A 21542-nucleotide genomic window follows, 5' to 3' on the forward strand; every position below is an offset into this window, starting at 1 on the left:
CGAGTTCGGTCCAGGCAATCGAACCAAGTGTGAAAGCACCCTTAGTTACATGAGTTTTTTAAGTAATGTGAACAAGGATGATTTGAGTGCAACTAACAACAGTGAAAGTTCTTTGATTTTGTGTGAAATCCACATGTTACTCCTATAGTGTGCTTTGTAATGTGCATATCACATATTTGGCTTTCCAACTAAAACACAAATCATCACTAATCGTACCAATGTCTTTAGCCGCAAGCTCTTCCAGTAACAGTGACTGGATTATCACATTCAACCTAATTTACATGATTATCTATGCTTTACCAGATTTAATCCCACCCTGTTAAAATATGTTTTTAGGGTCATTCTAACCCACACTAAATCACTTTTAAGTTTTTCTTTGATGTGCTAAAAACTCATTTTAATTTTTTTCCCGTTTTTTTTCCCCAGTCAAAGGTAGCAAAGCATGTAATAAGCTGCACAGAGACAGTTCACCTAGCATGGAAAGAAAAAGCCTAATTGAATGCTACACATCTGAATATATGCCTCTCAGGACCAAACGTTCACAATTAATCATCTAAGCTATTCGGTATGCAATGACACCTAAAATCAGAGCACATTATATCATTCATGAATTCAAATAACTTGTGCTGTATTGTTCCTCACTTTATATGGCTAAATGTGTTAACCTCTTAAGCCCTGGGACCATTTTTGGGATTTCCGCCTGGATTTGGCCTACCCAAATTGAAAAGCTTCCCATACCCACATACAGTGGTCTAAATACACAAGGTTTTGAAATTGTGTAACTCAGGCCCTGTGTGCTCTAGCACCCTGCAGACAGTTTGGGCTGTTTCCGCTAGATTCCAGAAAATAGTGTAAAAAAGATTTTTTTGTCTGTATCATATTGTATGCAAGATATATTCAAATGGATCTGAAGGGAGGACCCCCCATACCAATATACAGTGGTATATGTATTAGTATAAAGGCGGAAATTACCTAAAAAATGTCATATTCCTCCCTTCAGATCCATTTGAATAAATCTTGCATACATGATCCAGACAAATCTTTTTTCCAGTATTTTCTGGAATTCAGTGGAAACAGCCCAAACTGTCTGCAGGGTGCTAGAGCACACACGGCCTGAGTTACACACTTTCAAAAACGAATTTATAAAAAAAAAAATCAAAAAGCTTTTTTTTTGAGGGGGGGGGGGGGGGGGGGTATTACAGCTCAGACAACATATCCTTACATGTTTATCACTTTTAGCAGTGGTTTATGTAACTTCAAAGGGTTTCCTGTAAAAAAAGACACCAACATTTTTCATTTAGACCACTGTATGTGGGAATGGGAAGCTTTTCAATTTGGGTAGGCCAAATCCAGGCGTAAACGGTACCAGAGTAATTTAATGTGAATAAGTTACTTTGTGTAAAACAAATGCAGAAAGAGACTCTAAGCTATCAAATGGTATCACATATGAGGTCAGAGCTCCTCCGCAGACATTTAAAATGGAAAGTATATACACATGATGATGTCATTGTTTAAGTGGTTAATGAATAACTCTAAAGGCCTAATTAAATCATTATAAAGCATGTGCATTTAATTTTAATGACGATTTTTTATTTTTTAGGACTTACCATTGTCCTCCACGGCGAAACTAAAGAGGTCACTGGTGGCATTTTTCTCGTCCCTCAGGATATAGCAGATCTTAAGATCATCTATGTCAGCTGAAAACACAGACAAACACAAACCTGTAAGATTAAACCTCACAAATGAAATTCAGAGCAAAGCAATTTATGAAAATCCTCATATTCTATAATGATCTACAGACCCTAGAGTGAAACGCTCAAGGATCAAATGATTCCATAAGCCGCTCAACTTACAAATATCTTCATTTTAATGCAAAAAGCATTCTTGGTTTTGCAAAACACATCCGCAGATAAAAGTCTTTTTAAGTATCAATAAATCCAGGTGAGAATTGTCACCAAAGCAGCAGGGAGTGAGTCACAAAACAATCAGCAAAACAGGTGACAAGCTGTTACATAATGACAGGCGAGAACAAGAATTTTAAACACAGGATTCCAGCCAAAGACTTCCCTACATCTGGTTTGTCCCATCTACCAAATTAGACCCCTTAACCACATCTGCACTGATACACAGTGGTTAAGTTACAGTTATACCATGAACAACCTTGCTCTCTGTTCCCTTTGCTCTGACCCACTTCTTTTAAATTAGAGGAAGAGGCCTCATAAAAATGTAAACCTGTGATTCTTTATGCATGAATGAAACCGCTTTTCATATTGAAAATAAAATGTCTGCTTTCATCACTGGCACACACTCTCATCGTGAAATATTTAGCGAATGCCAAAGAGCAAGCGGTAGAGGAGTATGGGGAAAGGGCAAAGCAAATAAAGAGAAGTGATTGTCCCTTCTGCTTCACTGCTCGTACTGATGAGGTCAGGTCAGGTTTGCCAGGTCCCTCCCTCTTGTTTTAGCACTTCTGCCCTCTTCCAACGTCTGGGACACATTTCAGACTAAGTTAGTCTGACATGGATTTCGCATCTTCTCACTAGACACTCATGTTTGAAGGAGTGTGTTTATGCTTTAGCTATTAAGAGGTCATGAACCTGTGCTGATCACAGCAAAATTATTATTCTGGCTAAAAGGCACTATAAGAATGTGCAAAAGGACATGTTTTTAAAATTGAAAAGCCAGACTTGATTAAAAAAAATTTTTTAACAAATTTGCATTGCGTTTGATAGGTTAGAAGGCTAACCTTTTTGCATTATGCAAAGCTATCAGCTGACTGGTCAGCTCGCCTCCTGCAAGTTAACAGAATACACAAAGAGTTTCTAAATATTATATACCATGAGTCTAAATATTTAGATACAATTCTTTCTCTTTTTTTTTTTATGTGATATGTAGTACATTTTAAAAGACATTCGTTTATGTATTTTCATGGTTAAGATAAAAGAATATTTATATATTAGTGCTGTCAAATCGATTAATCATGATTAATGACATCCAAATTAAAAGTTCATGTTTACATAATATATGTGTGTGTATTGTGTAATTATTATGTATATATAAATACGCACACACGCATGTATATGTTTAAGAAAAATGTCTTATATTTATACATATATAAAATATTTTTGTATATTACAGTATATACATACAAATTTTTCTTAATGGATGTGATTAATCACAATTAATCGATTTGACAGCACTAATATATATATATATATATATATATATATATATATATATATATATATATATATATATATATATATATATGTTTTTTTTTCTTAACCATGATAATACATAAACGAATGTATTTTAAAATTTACTACATATTACAAATACATTAAATAAATAAAAATATATATTTTCTGTTCCAAGACCAATCAGCTGATAGCTTTGCAAAATGCAAAAAGGTTAGCCTTCTAACATATCAAACGCTATGCAAATTTGCTAAAGAAAAAAAAAAGTTTTAATCAACTAGCCTGGCTTTTCCATTTTAGAAACATGTCCTTTTGCACATCCATATAGTGCCTTTTAGCCAGAATAATAATTGTATAGTATATAGAATAATTTATTGTTCTCTTTCTTTTTTTTAAATAAATGCTAAATTACAGATATTTCGAGGGGTTTGCAAACGTATTATTGATTGAGTCATTTCTTATGCATCATAACAGTCACATCTCATGCATGTAAAAAAAAAAAATTATATCAAATTAACATCAAATTGCCACTATGAAAACGTTTTAAATGCTTGATTATTTAAAAATAAAATAAAACAAAGAATCTTAACTGTATTTAAATAGCCAGTTAAAGAGTGTGTAATGGGCCCATGTACCATTGTTCCGTTAACAGGTAGCCAGGCCCCAAACTAGGGATGTCAATTTACAAAAATTTCCAGGATCGATCAACGTTTAAATTAACGATTAATTAATCGATTAATCGTTATCCTCAATACTGCATATGCGTCTACAGCAGTGGCTTATAGCCAGGCACGTGCAGAGGGGGGGGCTTTGGGTGCTCGAGCCCCTGCCCTTTTTCAAAATGAATCAAAAGTGCCCCTCTCAGACAAATATCAATGATAATATCGTGGTCAATAAAACTAAATAAATGTGATTATAATAACATGACAATGTATACAATAGTAACAAACGGCTCAAAAGTCGGACAATTTCTGTTGAGGCGTTGCCATAACGCGTTGCTATGGGTTGCGTGCGTTTTGATTGACAGCTGATTTTCCACTGCTCGGAAACGGCTCTCGAGCCAAATATGGTCCTTTCAGAGAGTGTGTGGCCTTACGGGAAAAAAGTAAACCAATATTTTTTTTTTCATCCATAATCAGAGCTAATGTGTTGATTTAATTACAAATCTATATATTATATAAGTATTACACAATTCACCAATGCCCGTTTGTCATATGTTACACCAACCAATCGTGATCTGGCAAAGCAAGTTCAAATTCCATTGGCCGATGTAAAGTGGAGCGGTAATTTTCTTTTCTTATTCATAAATCGGTTGAAAATTACATGGACAGACTAACTAACGTTTGTGGAACGATTTCCTGTGGTTTGTGTCATATTTTAAATTCCATCACTAACTAAATGGATTTTAACTGACAACAAACGAATCCCTGCACAAAACCACAGCAGCAAAAGTCGCATTAATGGTAAGTAGTGTTAAATTCACTTGTATTTATGTATATTGATACACCGTTTACTATTTCATGAAACTATCAAAGTTAACAAAACCCAAGTGCCGCCGGCACCTACAGGCCTATTATTTGAAGTGTAGGCTGGAGAAATGGTGACGTGAAAGGACTTTATTATATTAACTTACCATTTTTGAATATTATGCAGCATTATAAGTCTCTTATGTTCATCAAGCCTGCATTTATTTAATAAAAAACAGCAATATTGTGAAATATTACTAAAATAATGGTTTTCTATTTTAAAATAATTTAAAATATAATTTATTCCTGTGATTACAGCTGGATTTTCAGCATCATTACTCCACTCTTCAGTGTCACATGATCATTCAGAAATCATTCTAATATGAGGATTTAATGTCAATGATGGAAACTGTGATACTCTTTTCAAGATTCTTTGATTGATAAAAAGTTAAAAAGAACATAATGTAATAATATTTCACAATATTAGGATACTGTTTTTTCTGTATTTTTGATTAAATAAATGCAGGCTTGATGAGCATAAGGATATATATATATATATATATATATATATATATATATATATATATATATATATATATATATATATATATATATATATAAATATATATAAATATATATAAATATATATATATATATATATATATATATATATATATATATATATATATATATATATATATATATATATATTTATATATATTTATATATATTTATATATATATATATATATATATATATATATATATATATATATATATATATATATATATATATATATATATATATGCCCCTTTTTTACATTTGAGCCCCTGCCCCTGAAGAACTCTCTGCACGGCCCTGCTTATAGCCGACCGCATGACAGGGTGTGCAAACGCAGACAAAATTAATTCTTAACCAGATGCATCCTATATGAGATTTAAAAAATCAGCTATAGATAGGCCCACACAAAATAAACACAATACTACAACTTACATTTGCACAAAGCAAAAGGCTGCGAATGCACATGCAAACTTGTAGTCAAGATGAAGGTTTAACTCTAGCTGTAAAATGGTCCAAAACAGAGCTCCGGCGCGCTCGCATCATTATTCCTCGTGTCTGATTTACATGTTTTGCGGTTGAGCAGCACGCACGCACATGACCCTGATTAATCGATGATCGATAGGTTTTATCGATTAAATGTATTATCGACAATTAATCGATCGCCGATTAATCATTAACATCCCTACCCCAAACTCATGCCACTGGTTGAGCCACAGTTGTTATGTACGGCCCAGCCAAGATGCTCAAAAAATTAAGATTGCAATTCTTTTTGTTATGGCTAGCGCCACAGAAATCACACACTTCACCTTTAACTCTATTTAAAATGTGGTTTGCCACCAACCAGTAACTCCTTTTCCGAAAAATAGTCACTACAGGGATGTTAGAAGGCAAAAGTATGAGAACTTAATAATTGAAAGGAGATGTGTGAACGCTCTAGTTGTCTCATCAAGAATTAAAGCCGAAGGCTAAGAGACAGACACATACTACAGCCTGTGCTCTTGGCAAAGGGCAAAGTGTCAAGATGGAACTATATTATTTCAAGTATTAATAAGTGCAGAGAACCTGTCCTGAACATGATGGGTACATAGCGTTTGAAGACAATTCTTGCATGTTTATCTTCAAAATACAGTTCCAAAGAGCATTACTTTACAGTTTTAGCATTTAATAAGATTCCACACAACCCAAATCAATGGGGATAAGAACATTTCTGTGCTGATGATACATTACCTTGTGTGAAGGTGTTGATGGAGTCATTCCCTCTGTCCAGGCTAATCAGGTAGCCATGCTCTGGCTGTGCGGTGATGTGAAAAACCAAAGCATCAGGGCTGCTGTCTCTGTCCATTGCCTTCAGGACTTTGCTTGTGATCTGATAACCGATGCTTCCTGCAGACAAGACCTTTAAAGTCGGTGCACCTTTGTTAACCACTATCTGAGGCACACCGTTGTCCACAGACACAATGGTGATCGTCATAGTCTGAGGCCTTTGGGTCTCAAAAATTGTATCAGGGAATACAAAAAAATCTGAATGGGTTCCATCAGTGACTGTAAAAGAAAAGCTGTCCTTGTCCGACTCAGTGCCATCATGCTTGTAGCTGATCATATTCTCATTCAGGTCCTGCTTTGTGAACAAAGTCACTGGTCGGCTGTTGTTGAAGAGCAGTTTGCCGTGAATGGGCAGTTGGGTGACTGTGAACTTCAGTAGGTGCTCGGCTGTGTCTTGGTCTTCAACGGTCAACTCAAAGGGCGTAATAAGTTTGGTCTGTCCCTCAGTCACTAGAAGGTCATGAATGGTCAGCACTGGCTTTTTATTGTCAACATCAACAATTGAAACACGGAATGTGCGGAACACAGGGTTGTAGCCATCGGTCACCTCAAACTCAAAGCTGTCCATCTTGACTTCATCGCCGGCAGTATGGATGTAGTAAATCTTGCTCCCGGCCAGCTGTAACTGGGTGAAGGACACAATAGGCATACCTGGTGTATCTGTGATTTCCAAATGCCCTCTCACCGGGGCTCTTGTGATGGTGAAGACTAAGTTCTCATCAGGGCTGTTGAGATCGCTAGTGCTGAGTAGGTTTGTAGTGAGCGTCACTTTGCCACCTTCTTTAAGAGACACCCCCTTACTGATGACATCAGGAAACACCATGTCAATGCTGCCCACGGTAATATAGAAATATCTGTCAATTAGAGGATTGATGCCATCGGTGACGTCAAACTTGACAAGGTCACGAATGCCTTCCTGTCCATTGTGAGTGTACAAAATGAGACCCTTGTTCACCTCGTTTTGTGTAAAGTTCATGCCAATTGTTATGTTCTCCAGAGCTTTGGCAGATCTTTTCTCCACATATCCTGATTTTCTGTGAAGGAAGCCCTGACCGGGGCCATAGCGAACAATGAAGGTAAGGAAATCATCATCTGAGTCCAGATCGGTGGCCTTTAGGACTTTACTGTTTATCTCTTTTGTCTCGCCAATCTCGATTTCAAGTCCATCATTAATGGCAAGCCTTGGTGTTTCATCATCCACAGGGATAATCATGATCATTATGGTGCCTTCAACTAAATGTTTCCCATCTGTAAGAAGAACATCAAACTTGTCTTCAGTGGTTTCAGAATCATCATGTTCATAAATTATGCTAGAGGCTTCCTTGATTTGTTCCAGGGTGAAGTTGGTGATTTGGACGGAGCCACTAGGAAGCTGATTGAGGATGAACCCATGATCTGGGGGTTTGGTGATGATAAATGTCAACTCTTCCGCAGGAACATCAGCATCAACGCCATTCAAGAGTGGCGTGTCAATGATAACATTCATGCCCTCCATTACGACAAACTCTCGCATAAATATCTCTGGTTTTTCATCATTGGTGGGAATAATGACAATGGGAAAGAACTGCCTCTCGGAAAAATTCACACCATCTGAACATCTGAACGTGAACCTGTCCTCCACCGGCTCAACTCCTTTATGTATGCTTTGGACATAATGAATATGACCTTCATTCATATCTCTGATGGTAAAAGCACTCACTGCCAATCCTGACCGTGACTTTTCAGAGCCTGGTGCTGGAGAGATGTTCTCCACATATCCTGATGTGGGCTGAACAATGATGGTGCACAGGATGTCCTCAATTGGAGTGTCGGCATCCTCAACCCTTATCTGATGCCTATCGATTGTGTTTTTGTCCCCCTCGAATACGTTAAAGGTATTGCCAACTGTGACCTCTGGAGTCTGGTTATCTACAGGGAGAATGGTGACGTGCACACGGACTCCGTTTACTCGGTTACCCCCTACATTCCACTCATCAGACATGTCAGAGAGGGTCAGGTTGAAAAAGTCTTCTATGGAAGTAAGACCGATCTCACCGCTGGTGTGAGCATACACAACCAGACCATTGATGATATCAGCTTGGGTGAATCTGCTTGAGGAAACTCCACTCACCAGAAGTTCTCCAAACTTAGGGGCTTCTTCCACAATGAACGTCAACCTCAAGTCATCAGTGTCCTCATCTTTTCCCTGGATGACATTAGTGGTAATTTCGGTGGCACCGTTTTCCAGCACGTCCAAGCGAGAGCCGAAGGTGCCCGTTTTGAGCCTGAGCGTCGGTGTCTTATCATCAATAAGCTTTACCGCTACCTTCACGGTGATCGTTACCACATGAACACCATCACTAACATCGAGTTTAAAAGAGTCGCTAGTCATTTCATCTCCGTTGTGGACATAAGATACTCTGCCATCAGAGATATCTGTCAAATTGAAACGACTCCCTTGTTTTAAATCAGTAAATATATGTTGAACATGGCCGTGTTGTGGGGTTTTACTTAGCGTGAATGAAATTAGTTTACTGTCGGTGTCAAGGTCATTCGCGTCAAGTTCGGCACTCGTGATGACATGCACCCCTCTCTCAAGGACTGTGAATCCAGTGTTCGTTATCTGTGGGGGTTTGTTGTTTACAGGCTGCAGAAAAATTGTAAAAACTCCATCAGCGCCGTTTCCAGCAGTGTCCTCTACTGTGAAATGGAACTGCACCACATGAGGTATAATGCCGAGCTCAAGGTCTGGTGGACTGTAGGAAATCTTATGATGGTTGATTTGCGCTTGGGTAAATTCTGTTATGTCAGAACCGGAGCTGTCAGTTAAAACAACAGACCCAAATTTAATGGGACTATTCTCGTCCATGTCAGTTGGTGGTCGAGTTATTGTATATTTCAGGTCACGGTCCTCAGAGTCCAAGTCTGTGTAACGAAGAACATTCTTGCTGAAATGAGTCAGCTGGTACTCATGTACTGTCATCTGCAAAGTAGTGCCTGGGAACAGCACGGGTGGAATATCATCGATAGGTAAAATTTTAATAATAAATGAATTCTCACTAGATTGGTTTGGAGGGTCAGCATCATCCTGTACTTTGAAAACAAACTGATCAGTAATTGTCTCTGTGATGTGTGGGCCTGTATGCCTATAGAACAGCTTTTCATCTGTAATGTCTTTCTGCAGCCACTGTGTCACTACTTTCTCATAAACACCATCTTCTGCATTAAATTTCCAGGATGACGGGTCCTCAGGTGCTTCAGATTGCCTCAGCACAACCTCACCAATAGCAGAAAGGGGGGGCTCGATTGTAAATGTAATAGTGGAATCTTCAGAGTCGATATCTGCTGCACTGAGCATAAGCTGAGAAATGGGCACCATCTGATTTTTGAATAAAATCAGCCCCGTGTTTGCATTTATGATGGGCGGCTCATCGTCTGTGGGAACAATTGTGATGGGGAACAAAAACTCGACTTCATTCTTGCCATCTGACATTCTGAATATTATATTATCACTGTATGTGTCACTACCGTCATGCTGGTAAACCACAATGCCCACCTCCAGGTCAGCTGGGGTGAAATACTTCCTGCTGGAGCCCAGAACAGTTAAGACACCGTGGCGCAGCCCATCAACCACCGTTATCTTCACACTGTCCAGGTTGTCTTCATCACTGATTTCTAAATTATTCTGAGTGAACAAAGACCTAGACTGGCCTTCATATAACAGCTGGCCGGTATTCTTAGTGACCACTGGCGCTAATGTATTCATGGGCTTCACGACAATCATGAAAGCAAAAGGATCAGAAATGCCACCATCTGTGTCTATGACCTCAAACTCTATTTGAAAGATCCTCTCGGTATCCGAGTCCAGAGAGGGAGGTTTGTAGGCTATTTTCAGATCTCTCAGATCCCTTTGATAAAAGGATGTGATAGGTAAATTCCTATCATCTGTACTCACAATATAACCCTCCTCAAAGGACAGAGGAGAAGTGATGTTGAAAATTAGATCATCAGGATTAGATTCCGTGTCCTCCGCAGCCAACATATCCGGAGTCAGCGCCGTCATAACAAACTGATCGACTTCCATCATCATCATAGACACAAAACTCGGCCTGGGGGGGGTGTTTTCCTCGCCCTCTTTGATCCGGATCATCACATGGAAAAACTCTTCTTTCAGTAAATTATTTTCTTTGCTCCGTAACTCCACGACCATTGGGATGTAATCCTTATTAGGTGACTTCTGGGAAGACGTGTGCTCATAGCGGATATTTGATTTGAGAAACAGGTCACAGTCCATCATTTTCTCCAGCTTGCTCTCATCAACCACTTTCCCATATCTAGGAAGAACACTGGTGGCAGCCAGCGATGTCACCTCGCATTGTTCAGAGTCTTTATCATAGGTGAAGTCTAAAACCTTCCTGCCAATAGGATTACTAGTACCACGCAGTTTATCAACAACAAGAGGGATGTTCTTAGTAACAATCTCCAATTGTGTGAAAACAACCTCAACTTCCAGCATAAAGGGGATGATAATAGTTTCAGTCTGAGTGTCATACCTGAGTTGCAGCTTCACCCTGTCACCCGCAGGGCTCCTAGAACCGAAATGAGAGTATCTCACATCGTTAGGACCAAATTCGCACGGGAACTTTTTAGGAGACACATGTCCCGGTCTCTGAGACAGCGGGTCGTTATCCAGAACGGTAATACTGCACCTGTCTCCAGGCTGAACTTCAATGACCAAGTCGTTGATGGGATCGATGTAAACAGATCTCCCGAAAGGCACGTGTATGCCGTTGTTCGCCACCAGTATCGCGTCCTCGGAGAGTTCTGGCGTGTACGCGTACGACAGTCCGTGTGTTTCAACTCCTCGCGCTGAGCTACCTGTCAGTGAAAACAATAGAATGAGAAAGCTGTAAAGTTCCATGCTGAAGGCGAATGCAAACAGCCACGGGATGTTCTTGAGTGATTTAAATATCCAAATAGTGCTCGGTTGGTTTTTCCGCTGTTGTGGTTACATCCACGAGGGAACGGGAGACAAACACAGAAAGTTCAGGAATCCCACACGCGCGCCAGGATGCTCGCGCGGCATTCCCACAGACTCAGAGCGAGCTCAGTTTTAACTTGTGCATGGATGGCAGCAGAAGGACACGCCCATAGCCTCATTCTATTGGATGGAGAGTTGCATTCCCACGTTCGCAGGTGGAATTCTCACAGGATTTGACTGGCAATGTTATAAGTATAATAATAAGTATTACATTATTATTGTAATACAACGTTCATCATCATGTAATAATTGTCTCAAAATGTAATAAGATCTTGAGCTCATAATGTAATAAAAATGATTACATTATGAGAAATGTATTACATTATAAACTCACCAAAAACATGTCATATTTTCATTATAGTAATAGTTTTTAAAACAACAGTACATTTAAAAAAATAAAAATCAAAGTCTTAAACTATTATTATTATTAATAATAATAATAAACAAAGCAATGGTGTTTTTAAAATGTGAATACCAATCCTTTATGTTTATTAAACATATAATAATAATTGTATGAATATTTAAATGTTGCATTTCTCAGGTAGTTTAAGACTGGCATTAGAATTTTAAAAAAAAATGTAGGCTACTGCAAGGGAATACTAATATTTTTTATTTTTTTTAAACTATTACATTAATGAAATTGACATATGTGTGAAATTTTCTCATATTGTAAAATTGTTATTACATTATGAGCTCAAGATTGTATTACATTTTGAGAAAATTATTACATTTTGAACATTTTATAATAATAATAATAACAACGTGATACTTTAGTATACTTTAGATACTGCAGTTATTACATTATGAGTTGCTACAGCGCGTCTGGGTACAAACTATAAATTTCTTCAGTCAGATAAACTAAAGTGATTTATTCTGTTTATATCATTTTGTTAAACAAAACAAAACATAATTTAAGCTATATATGTCTATATGCTACTATATTCTTTTCTTGGATATTTGACTGTCACTGATAGTTCAGTTAGATAAACTAAAGTGTCAGTAAAGTTATCACTGTCATATCTATTTCTATATATGTAGCCATATGCTGTTTCTTTTCTTGGATATCCAGTACTTAATTGTTCATTCTTTTTATACATAAAATACAAAATTATTTTCATTTTGGCAACACACAATCACGATCAAATATGGCTTTTTCAATAATACAGTTTTTATTTCCCATGTCGCTCAAACAGTGAAACTTAGTATGAGCAACGCAAAGCTTCGATTCCCAAGGAATGTATAAATGGATAATATGTGACCCCTGAATGAAGTGTAATTGCTTTGGATTGAAAAACTATGACAAATGAATAAAAATACAACATTTACCTTAAAGTCAGATCTACAGTTAAGAGTTTTGACCTGCCTTGGGGACCCTTTTTAATATTTTACTCAGATATTAGGCCCACTCACTCACGGATCCTTCCTTCAGCCTCTCAAATATCTGTAACCCCCAGGATACAGAGTTAATATAAGCGTCACATACTCACACTGTCTGTCACTGGGAGCCATAAAAGACTTAATCTTATCTTAGCTATATAAGGTCGAGGCAATTGTGCCATTAGCAATGAAATAAAAATTGTATGACTGAACTGAAGTATTGAATATTTAAAATATGTAATGAACATTATCTAGATTAAAGACATTTTTGACTTCAGTTGATTTAGTACAAATGTAACCCATTTCGAATAATATAGCACTTAGACTTCTGCTTTAAACACATGTTATCTCTGACAGATAAAATAATAACGAAAAACTACATTGTATTAAATATTATTGATTTAATACACTCATCAGGCAGAAGTGTCAGGTGACAGGTGAAGTGAATAGGTGATGCTTTGGGCAATGTTCTGCTGGGAAACCGTGGGTCCTGCCATCCATGTGGATGTTACTTTGACACGTACCACCTACCTAATCATTGTTGCAGACCATGTACACCCTTTCATGGAAACGGTATTCCCTGGTGGTTGTGGCCTCTTTCATCTGGATAATGCGTCCTGTCACAAAGCAAAAAGGGCTGTTTTGGCAGCAAAAGGGAGACCAAGACACAATATTAGGAATCGGTGTATATAGTCAACTCTTATGTGAAATAAATGTGATAATATTGTGCTATTAAGGGGGGCAATAACATTCCTTTTGGTATTAAATTTGAAATTACGATCAGGTCTTTCTTAATCTAAATATTACATTTGGGATATATTTTGTTTTCTTATACCAAAATATTTGTATTGTGTGTTGTCTCATGAGATAAGAAGAAAAATGATATATTTATTTTTAAATTGCTGTCTTCTCTACAGTTTATGAGATGTTTTTGGGGCATGACACATTAATGGTTCCGTCTTCAGTTAAAGAAAAAATGCACGAGGGAGAGGACAGGAGAGAGTCTTCAGAAGTTTGTTGGGACACATGTGTTTTATAATTACAGTATGAAAGACTACAGTCAGTGTTTTTTTCACGTGTGCTCCCTGAGAATGACTGTTTCCCACAAACCTCCAAACCTGTAATCAATCATCTGTTCAGACACCATAAAAACTCCTGATGGCTTGACTGAGTTAGAGTCTTGGTATTTTCTCTCCCCATCTCAGTTTTTCAATTAAATTTTTCGTCTGAATGTAGCTCTGGGAAAATATGTCCACTTTATTGGTGGAGGTAGACAGAATCAATCAGACCTCTAATCTCTGTGATCAAGGATACAACAAACTTTGTCCAAAGGGACCAAAAGTATTGAAAAGTATTGGGGCGAAACAGCGGAACTTTGAAACAACAAAGAAAAACAAAAATGTGTGAGGGCTTAAAACTGATGTTTGTATGATAAGGATTTTAAGGTATTAAAAATGACACAATCAAGGCTTGAGCTGTCCGTTTTATTTTTTGTATTGACCTTTATTTAACCATGGGATAATCTCTCTGAGATGAAAAATCTCTTTCACAGGAGTGTCCTGGCCAAGAATGGGCAGCAAATACAATCACAAACGTACAAAACAAAACCATTTTTAAAACACTTAAAAACTATTGCACATCATTGAGTCTTCTTCAAGTGACCGAATAATAGATTTAAAATGTTCCATAGACACCAGTTTGTCATTTCAATTTCATTTGGAGTAGATTCCAATCAAACGGTGCTGCATACGCAAAAGTCCTTTTTTATAAGTTTTGAGACAGAGGGGAATATTTCCCAACACTTTTCTGTTGAATAAGACAACCTAGATATGAAGGCAACAACCCCAGAATAGTTTTATAAATAATTAGATACCAGTGCATTTTCCTTCTAATGGACAGAGAAGGCCAAGCTATACTCTGAAAAAAAGGTTCTATATGGCACCAAAAATGGTTCTTCATCGTTATCATAGAGGAACCACTTTTGAAGCTATTTAGCATCATATCTTAAAATGTTCTGTATATGGTAGCGGTGCTATATAGCACCTTAGTTAGTGGTGCTTAAAAAAATTTACTTAAAAAGGTTCTCCTATGATTACGAGCCAAGAACCATTTTTGGTGCCATATAGAACCTTTTTTTTTTAAAAGGATTAGTTCACCCCAAAATGAAAATTTCCTGATAATTTACCCCATCTCATCCAAGATGTTCATGTCTTTCTTTCTTCAGTCGAAAAGAAATTAAGTATTTTGAAGAAAACGTTCCAGGGTTTTTCATCATATAATAGTTTTCAGTTGCAACCAAAATGCTGAAGGTCCAAATCAATGCAGTTCCAAAGCGCTTCGATGGATCCGAGAGGCTCTGCTTGATCCTAGATGAGGGTCTTATCTAGCGAAAATGATCGGTCATTTTAAAAAAATGTTTTAAAATGAATATCACGTCGGAAAGGTCACGCTAGACATAGGCAGAAGTACCGCCCCGGTGTTTACAAAGAGCTTGTGCGAAGACTAATACAAACGCCCTTTAGCAAATAAAGGGTAAAACTTCCTAATTTTGAATATGAAAATTGAGTGTTTTTGCTAAAGAGCGTTTGTATTAGTCTTCACACGAGCGCTTCGTAAACACGGGGGCAGAGGTGGACAGTAACTAAGTACATTTACTTGAGTACTGTACTTAAAGTCCTCATGAAATCAAAATCGGTCTTATTTACTTTGTTAGCCCACATTACAGGTCTTAGGGTTAACAATTAATCCGTGCTAGTTAATACACATAAAAAAATTGTTTGCCGTGGTAATCTTTAATCAAAATCTGAAAAGTAACTTCCGGTCTTGAATGGCGTTCCCTTTGCGATGACGACTATGCGCCGGCTTGGGTCTGAATATCCTTAACCACTCCCCTCCAACCGTTAGTCTGCTATGAGCAAGAGATGGGGAGGAGGAGCGCTGAAGTGAAACCCTGCCCTCTATTCAATATTCCGTTTCACTTGGAAATACGTCACAGCACTGAAATAAAATCAGTTGCAACTTCCGGTTCACTGGGACTTTAAGTACACTTTATGAGTATCTGTACTTTACTTGAGTATTATTTTTTCTGGAAACTTTTGACTTTAACTTCACTACATTTGAAAGACAAATATCGTACTTTTTACTCCACTACATTTCTATCAAGGTCCTCGAAGACGAAAGTCATTTCTGTAGCAGTTTTGAAAGTCAGTGGATGATTTTCTTCTTTAACAAGTTGGTTTTTTGTGGGGTTTTTTTGCTGACAGCCTATCAGTAATCACTCTCGTATAGGGTCATGTGAAGTTTCCCAACATTTCATGAACACTGATCAGTTTATAGCAAAGTGGAAGAAGATGGTTCCTCGGCACAGTGTGTGCACCCATGACAGTATGTTTCAGTTTTGTTTAATCTTCTAAAAAGATTAAAGATTAGTTTAGTTGGCATAAACTTGATGCATGTCTCATAAAATGTTCAAAAATGTAAACGTCTGGGAGAAAGAGAAGAGCAGACATATGGATAAATCTGAAAAAGCTCAGTTCAGTTCGGTTCTCTGTGCGCACACAGAAAGCTGCCTCTCAGACAGCGCACAAGTACTGAATTCGTGTCTTTTCGCAATTGAACTGACAAATATGCACAAAATTATGTAAAAAATGTCAATTTTTGGTATTCATGTAAAAAAAGTCGATCTTGTCTTAAGCGAACGTAAACAGTTGGTAGAATATCGGATATGTATCAGTGTATTGGATCCGTGCATTCGACCTTAAAGTAAACTTTACTTTGTAAAGAGCTTATACAAGTAATGAAATGACTTTAAGGTAGTCGTATGCTAGCATGTCGGATGGAGCATCTCTGACTGGCTTAAACCACCCTGATGACAGTGTGCATTCATACAAATTAAATAATGCATTGACATAAAAAAGAAATTGACTTTTGATACTTAAGTAATTTTAAAAACAAGTACTTCTGTACTTTTACTTAAGTAAAAATCGTATTATCTTACTTTCACTTGTAACGGAGTAATATTTGACCAGTGATACTTTTACTTTTACTCAAGTAATGGAGTTGTATACTTTGTCCACCTCTGCATGGGGGCGGTACTTCTAACCGTTCCGACGTGATTATGTCATCCTCAGCACCTCGCAGAGCTGCACAAGATGAACAATTTAGGTTAAAAAGTATATTCATTTTAATTTTTTTTTTAAATGACCGATGGTTTCTCTAGATAAGACCCTATTCCTTGTCAGGGATCGTGAAGAGTCTCTGGAGCCCATCGAAGCGCTTTGAAACTGCATTGATTTGGACCTTCAGGATTTTGGTTGCAACTGAAAACTATTATGTGATGAAAAACCCTGGAATGTTTTCTTCAAAATACTTCATCTCTTTTCAACTGAAGAAAGAAAGACATGAACATCTTGGATGGGATGGGGGTGAGTAAATTATCAGGAAATTTTCATTTTGGGTGTGAACTAATCCTTTAAAGGTTTACAATCTGATATAAATCTTAGAGCATTATGATAAACGGCATCCGAGGAAGAGAGATGATGAGAAGAAGCAAATTGATACACCACATCACTGTTATAAAGTACAGGAAAAAAAGGAGCAGAAACTAACCTCTTTCTTACATTAAATGAAAAACAAACTTGTTTCTATAATGAAACCCAAGCATTATCTTTAATTTTTTCTTTAACTTAGTTATGTGAGAGCCAAAATATAATGTATCATCAGCAATGCTGCCAAGATATTTATACTCTTTCACTAACTCGCAATAAGAGAGAAATAAGATTATCTACTTTCTCTCCATTGATATAAAGCACACAACAATTAATGACAAAAACATCTGTTTATCTATGTACTTGATATCCTATAGGATTTGTAGTGCTTTTTTTTCTTCTTTCATACACTCGGCATGTGAGAAATAAGGCTGTTGAACATCCTTTCTCAGGTTTCATCTGTTCTCCTGTGGTGACAGTCTGTCATTTAGCGTGACTGCCGACTGAGAAATGTTCAGAATTACAATGCCAAATAGTATGTTGTTGTATATGAAAATACCACCTAAACAAAATGAAAAAGGCCCACCGGTCAGACAGTCTCCCTGAATGAGCCATGAATCAAAAAGAGTTTAAAACTGGACATAACAACTTTGAAAAATAACAATTTCTCAGTCACTAAAGTGATTTTCTTGTGCAGATCATTTTTTAATTATGCTGGATAACATGATGAGGTTCTTCACAAACTTAGTTTATCTCACTTTATCTCAGATAAGAATATTAGGGGATGTAGGTTGCCCATGATCCTGAAGAAAAGAAAAGAGTCTTGGCACTGCAAATTTTTTTTAATTTTCTTGGTTTTGTCTCCCTCAGTGGATTTACTGTAGCTACACCACAGTTAAAAATACATCTTGTTAAAGTCATCAGTGCATCTTTGTACCTTGCAAAAGAGTAAAACATCATCTAAGGGATTTGTGAGAGAGTATCAGAACTTTACAATGTATTTCCTGAAAGGTCAATTGTTCCTCTTGAGTACTGTTGCCATTTCTGTTACAGATGCTTGAAGGATAGGTAAATATTTCTTAGTCCAGCTTTTCAGCAACTCTCACTCTAAAGACCTGAGAACAGCAGCAGGTGGGGGGAAGTGTTACCACCTCTAAAGCTCTAGGTTTAAATTAGAACTCTGTTCAGAGCTAAATGACAATCATTGAGTAACAACTGCTGTGCTGGTGCCGCTGGGCTTGAGTCAGACCAGACGTTGCTCTGAGGTATAACAGTTGCCGTTTTCTCCTTCTAATAAAATTCCCATTCCAGCTGTTATAAATTGGCAGCATCTGACAATAAAAATAATGAAAGATTATCATTAAAATAAAATGATATACACTGTAAAAAAAGTTGCTTCCTTAAATTTTTAAGTAATCAACTTGGATGTTTAAGTCATTTTAACTTAAATTGCGTTAAACTGACTTAAGAAAATTAGTTGAATCTTGTATAACTTACAAAAAAAGGTGTAAAATTGCTTAGCTTATTTTGATGAGTTAAACTAGCAATGTAAAAACATATGTTGGCATAACTTACTTATCATATAATCTTTTGCAGTGTAAGCCTATATTTCTGCAACAATAGAAAAAGACCAAAAATCATTGGTAAATGATAATTATGACATAAAAATCACAATGAAATTGAGAGATTAAAAAAACGTAATTATTACATAAAAATGTCAAAATTATAGGATGAAAAGTCACAATTACGACACTGAATTCATAATTGTGACCTAAAAAGTAATTGTAATAAAAAAAGTTAAACCTGAGATGCTAAGTTATAAATAGCATAGCATCATACATTTTTGTATTGAAGCCCATTTCTGCCACATAACATGAAAAAAACTTGCTTTTGTAAATCATAATTATGACATATCAGTCATGATTATGAGACAAAAGTCTGAATTGTGAAATTAAAAAAGTCATAATTATGGCATAAATGTTGAAATTATAAGATAAAAAGCCACACTTATGAAATGCTTAGACATAATTAGCATAATGGAAGAATGGAAGCCCTTTTCAGCTGCATAAGAAAACTCAATTATAATTATGACAAATTCATAATCATGCCATAAAACGTCAAAATTATGACATAAAAGGTAAAAATGATGAAATAGCTTGTTGATTCAACATAGGCATTTATATGATTGGCTTCTTATTATTCCTCTTTAAAGGAAAATGTCAAAAACCTTTTTATTACTGAATTTCTTTGTTTTGTTGAATTTATTTTCATTAAATCATTTGTTTGCTGAATACATAACAATTTAACAGAAGCTATGACAAAACTTTAGAAATCACTAGAAGGTTTGCATGTTACACATGTTGACATATAGGCTAATTCTTTGTATTAGTGCAGCTGGTGTGTATGTGTGTGTGTGTGTGATGTGCTGGGGTGTAATTAGCTTAATTAATAAAGTGTTACCCTTTTTAAATGTCACACTCCATGGTAAATTTACATATCACCCTCAGACATACCAGAAGATCCCTCATTAGTATCTCATTTGCATATTATTCTCTGTATTGCACTCTGTCTGCACACAAGCACTTGTTTGTTTGAGTTTGTCTTATCACCGCTGTCAAAGTTCAAGGGCAAATCTTAAGCCCTTTCCGGTCACTGTTAAAAGTTAGGTTTCATATCTTTTTTCTTTTCTTTTTCAACTGTCTGAAAGTACATATGAGTCAGTGGTATAATAGGCCTACATTTGTTGGCAGCCAGCGGTGCGTCACCAAAGCTAATTTTCAAAGGTAACCTGGAGAGAGGAAACTCTCAGTACTGTTGCCTGCTTGAGAGATTAATTGAGTGTTACATAAAGGGTTCTGATTGTAGGGGCTGAAAAGTAAAGACCTCATCAGCTCTGTGGCAGCAAGTTATAATTAGGCATCATTACGGCTTCATTGCAAATGTCCAAAATACTCATGCAAGAAGGTTGATGATCCAGAAGAGGGCACTGTTGTACCATTCTACATCGTTTAATGCCCAGACTTCACTGATGATCCAAAGAATAGTAATGCCTCAGCTGATTACAGTATTGAGTCAAACAAGCCAAGGGATATAACAGAGTCGGGTTGTAAATCAAAGAATAAGCTTGAACAAGAATGGAGGACACACGATTGTCTTTCATGCGTGTTCAGACCCTGTCCGTGAAAGGTCTCTTGATTTTCTCCTCAAGGCAGATCATCTAAAATGAGATCTAATGCAGGCCCTGTGGAGGGTGGAGAGATGTCAGGACAGGCCACAGGCAAAGATGTGCTCAACCAGAAAGGATTATGCCACATCCGGCTAATGGTTTCTGATTTCACTAGCTGAGTGAACGAAATAGAGTTTTCAAGTCAGACCCTTACACTGATTCTGACTGTGGCGATTGAGAGAGATTCCAACATCTAGCAAAGCTTGTGTTAAGCTTTTGAAATAACAGTGTGAGAAAAGGTCAGACCTGTACATTTAAAATCGTGATGGGGGAGAAAAGACCATTTAAAATGGCCTGCAGCAGATTTCATTACATTCCCAGGGCTACCTCAAATAAGAAATGTGATATATAGGAAGGAATATGTGAACCGATTTACCTAAAATTACCCATAAAATTGGATCGGATTTTCCAAGTCAAAACAAATAAACAGAGCCTGTCTGACATAGGTTTTCTGTAGTTCTTTGAGTTTCTGTATAACCATACAAATATTAATTCATGTCATTATTTCTATTATTATCATTTTATCATTTTATTATTTGAAAAAATTTTTTTATATAAATGTTATTATTTATAGTGTGAAAATGTTTGTTTTTTTCATTGATTTGAAATGATTTTTATTTTTATTAAGGGAACAACAGTGAAAAGTGTCAATGAAAAGTTTGAGATATGAAACGTAATGAATAAAAACAAAGATCGAGGTAGCCTAAATATCACATTACTAAATCACAGAATTGTTTACTGTGCATCGCCCAAAGACCATAAAAAAATTATGGACGACGCGACTTCATTCGCTTCCGAAGAAAAGGGAAGCCTCCGGAGGTCCGGATATGGCGCTGACATCTTGCACAGATTTTGTGCAGTAGAGAGCAGGAAGTAGAGGCGCTA

At 36.8% G+C, this 21542-nt stretch overlaps 1 protein-coding gene across 1 annotated transcript in view; it reads right to left on the bottom strand.

The window, feature by feature from the left end:
- Window positions 1–11447, bottom strand: part of frem2a (FRAS1 related extracellular matrix 2a) — a gene marked incomplete at both ends in the record, with an annotated part of 129040 nt that extends 117593 nt beyond the window's left edge. The window contains 2 exons of the mRNA XM_079803915.1: window positions 1608–1697; window positions 6452–11447. Of these exons, the coding sequence (XP_079660041.1) occupies window positions 1608–1697; window positions 6452–11447 (5086 nt within the window). The remainder of the gene's footprint in view (window positions 1–1607; window positions 1698–6451) is intronic.
- Between the last annotated feature and the right edge of the window lie 10095 nt (window positions 11448–21542).

The sequence above is a fragment of the Gobio gobio genome, assembly GCF_949357685.1.
Source record: "Gobio gobio genome assembly, chromosome: 22".
Lineage (NCBI taxonomy): Eukaryota > Metazoa > Chordata > Actinopteri > Cypriniformes > Gobionidae > Gobio > Gobio gobio.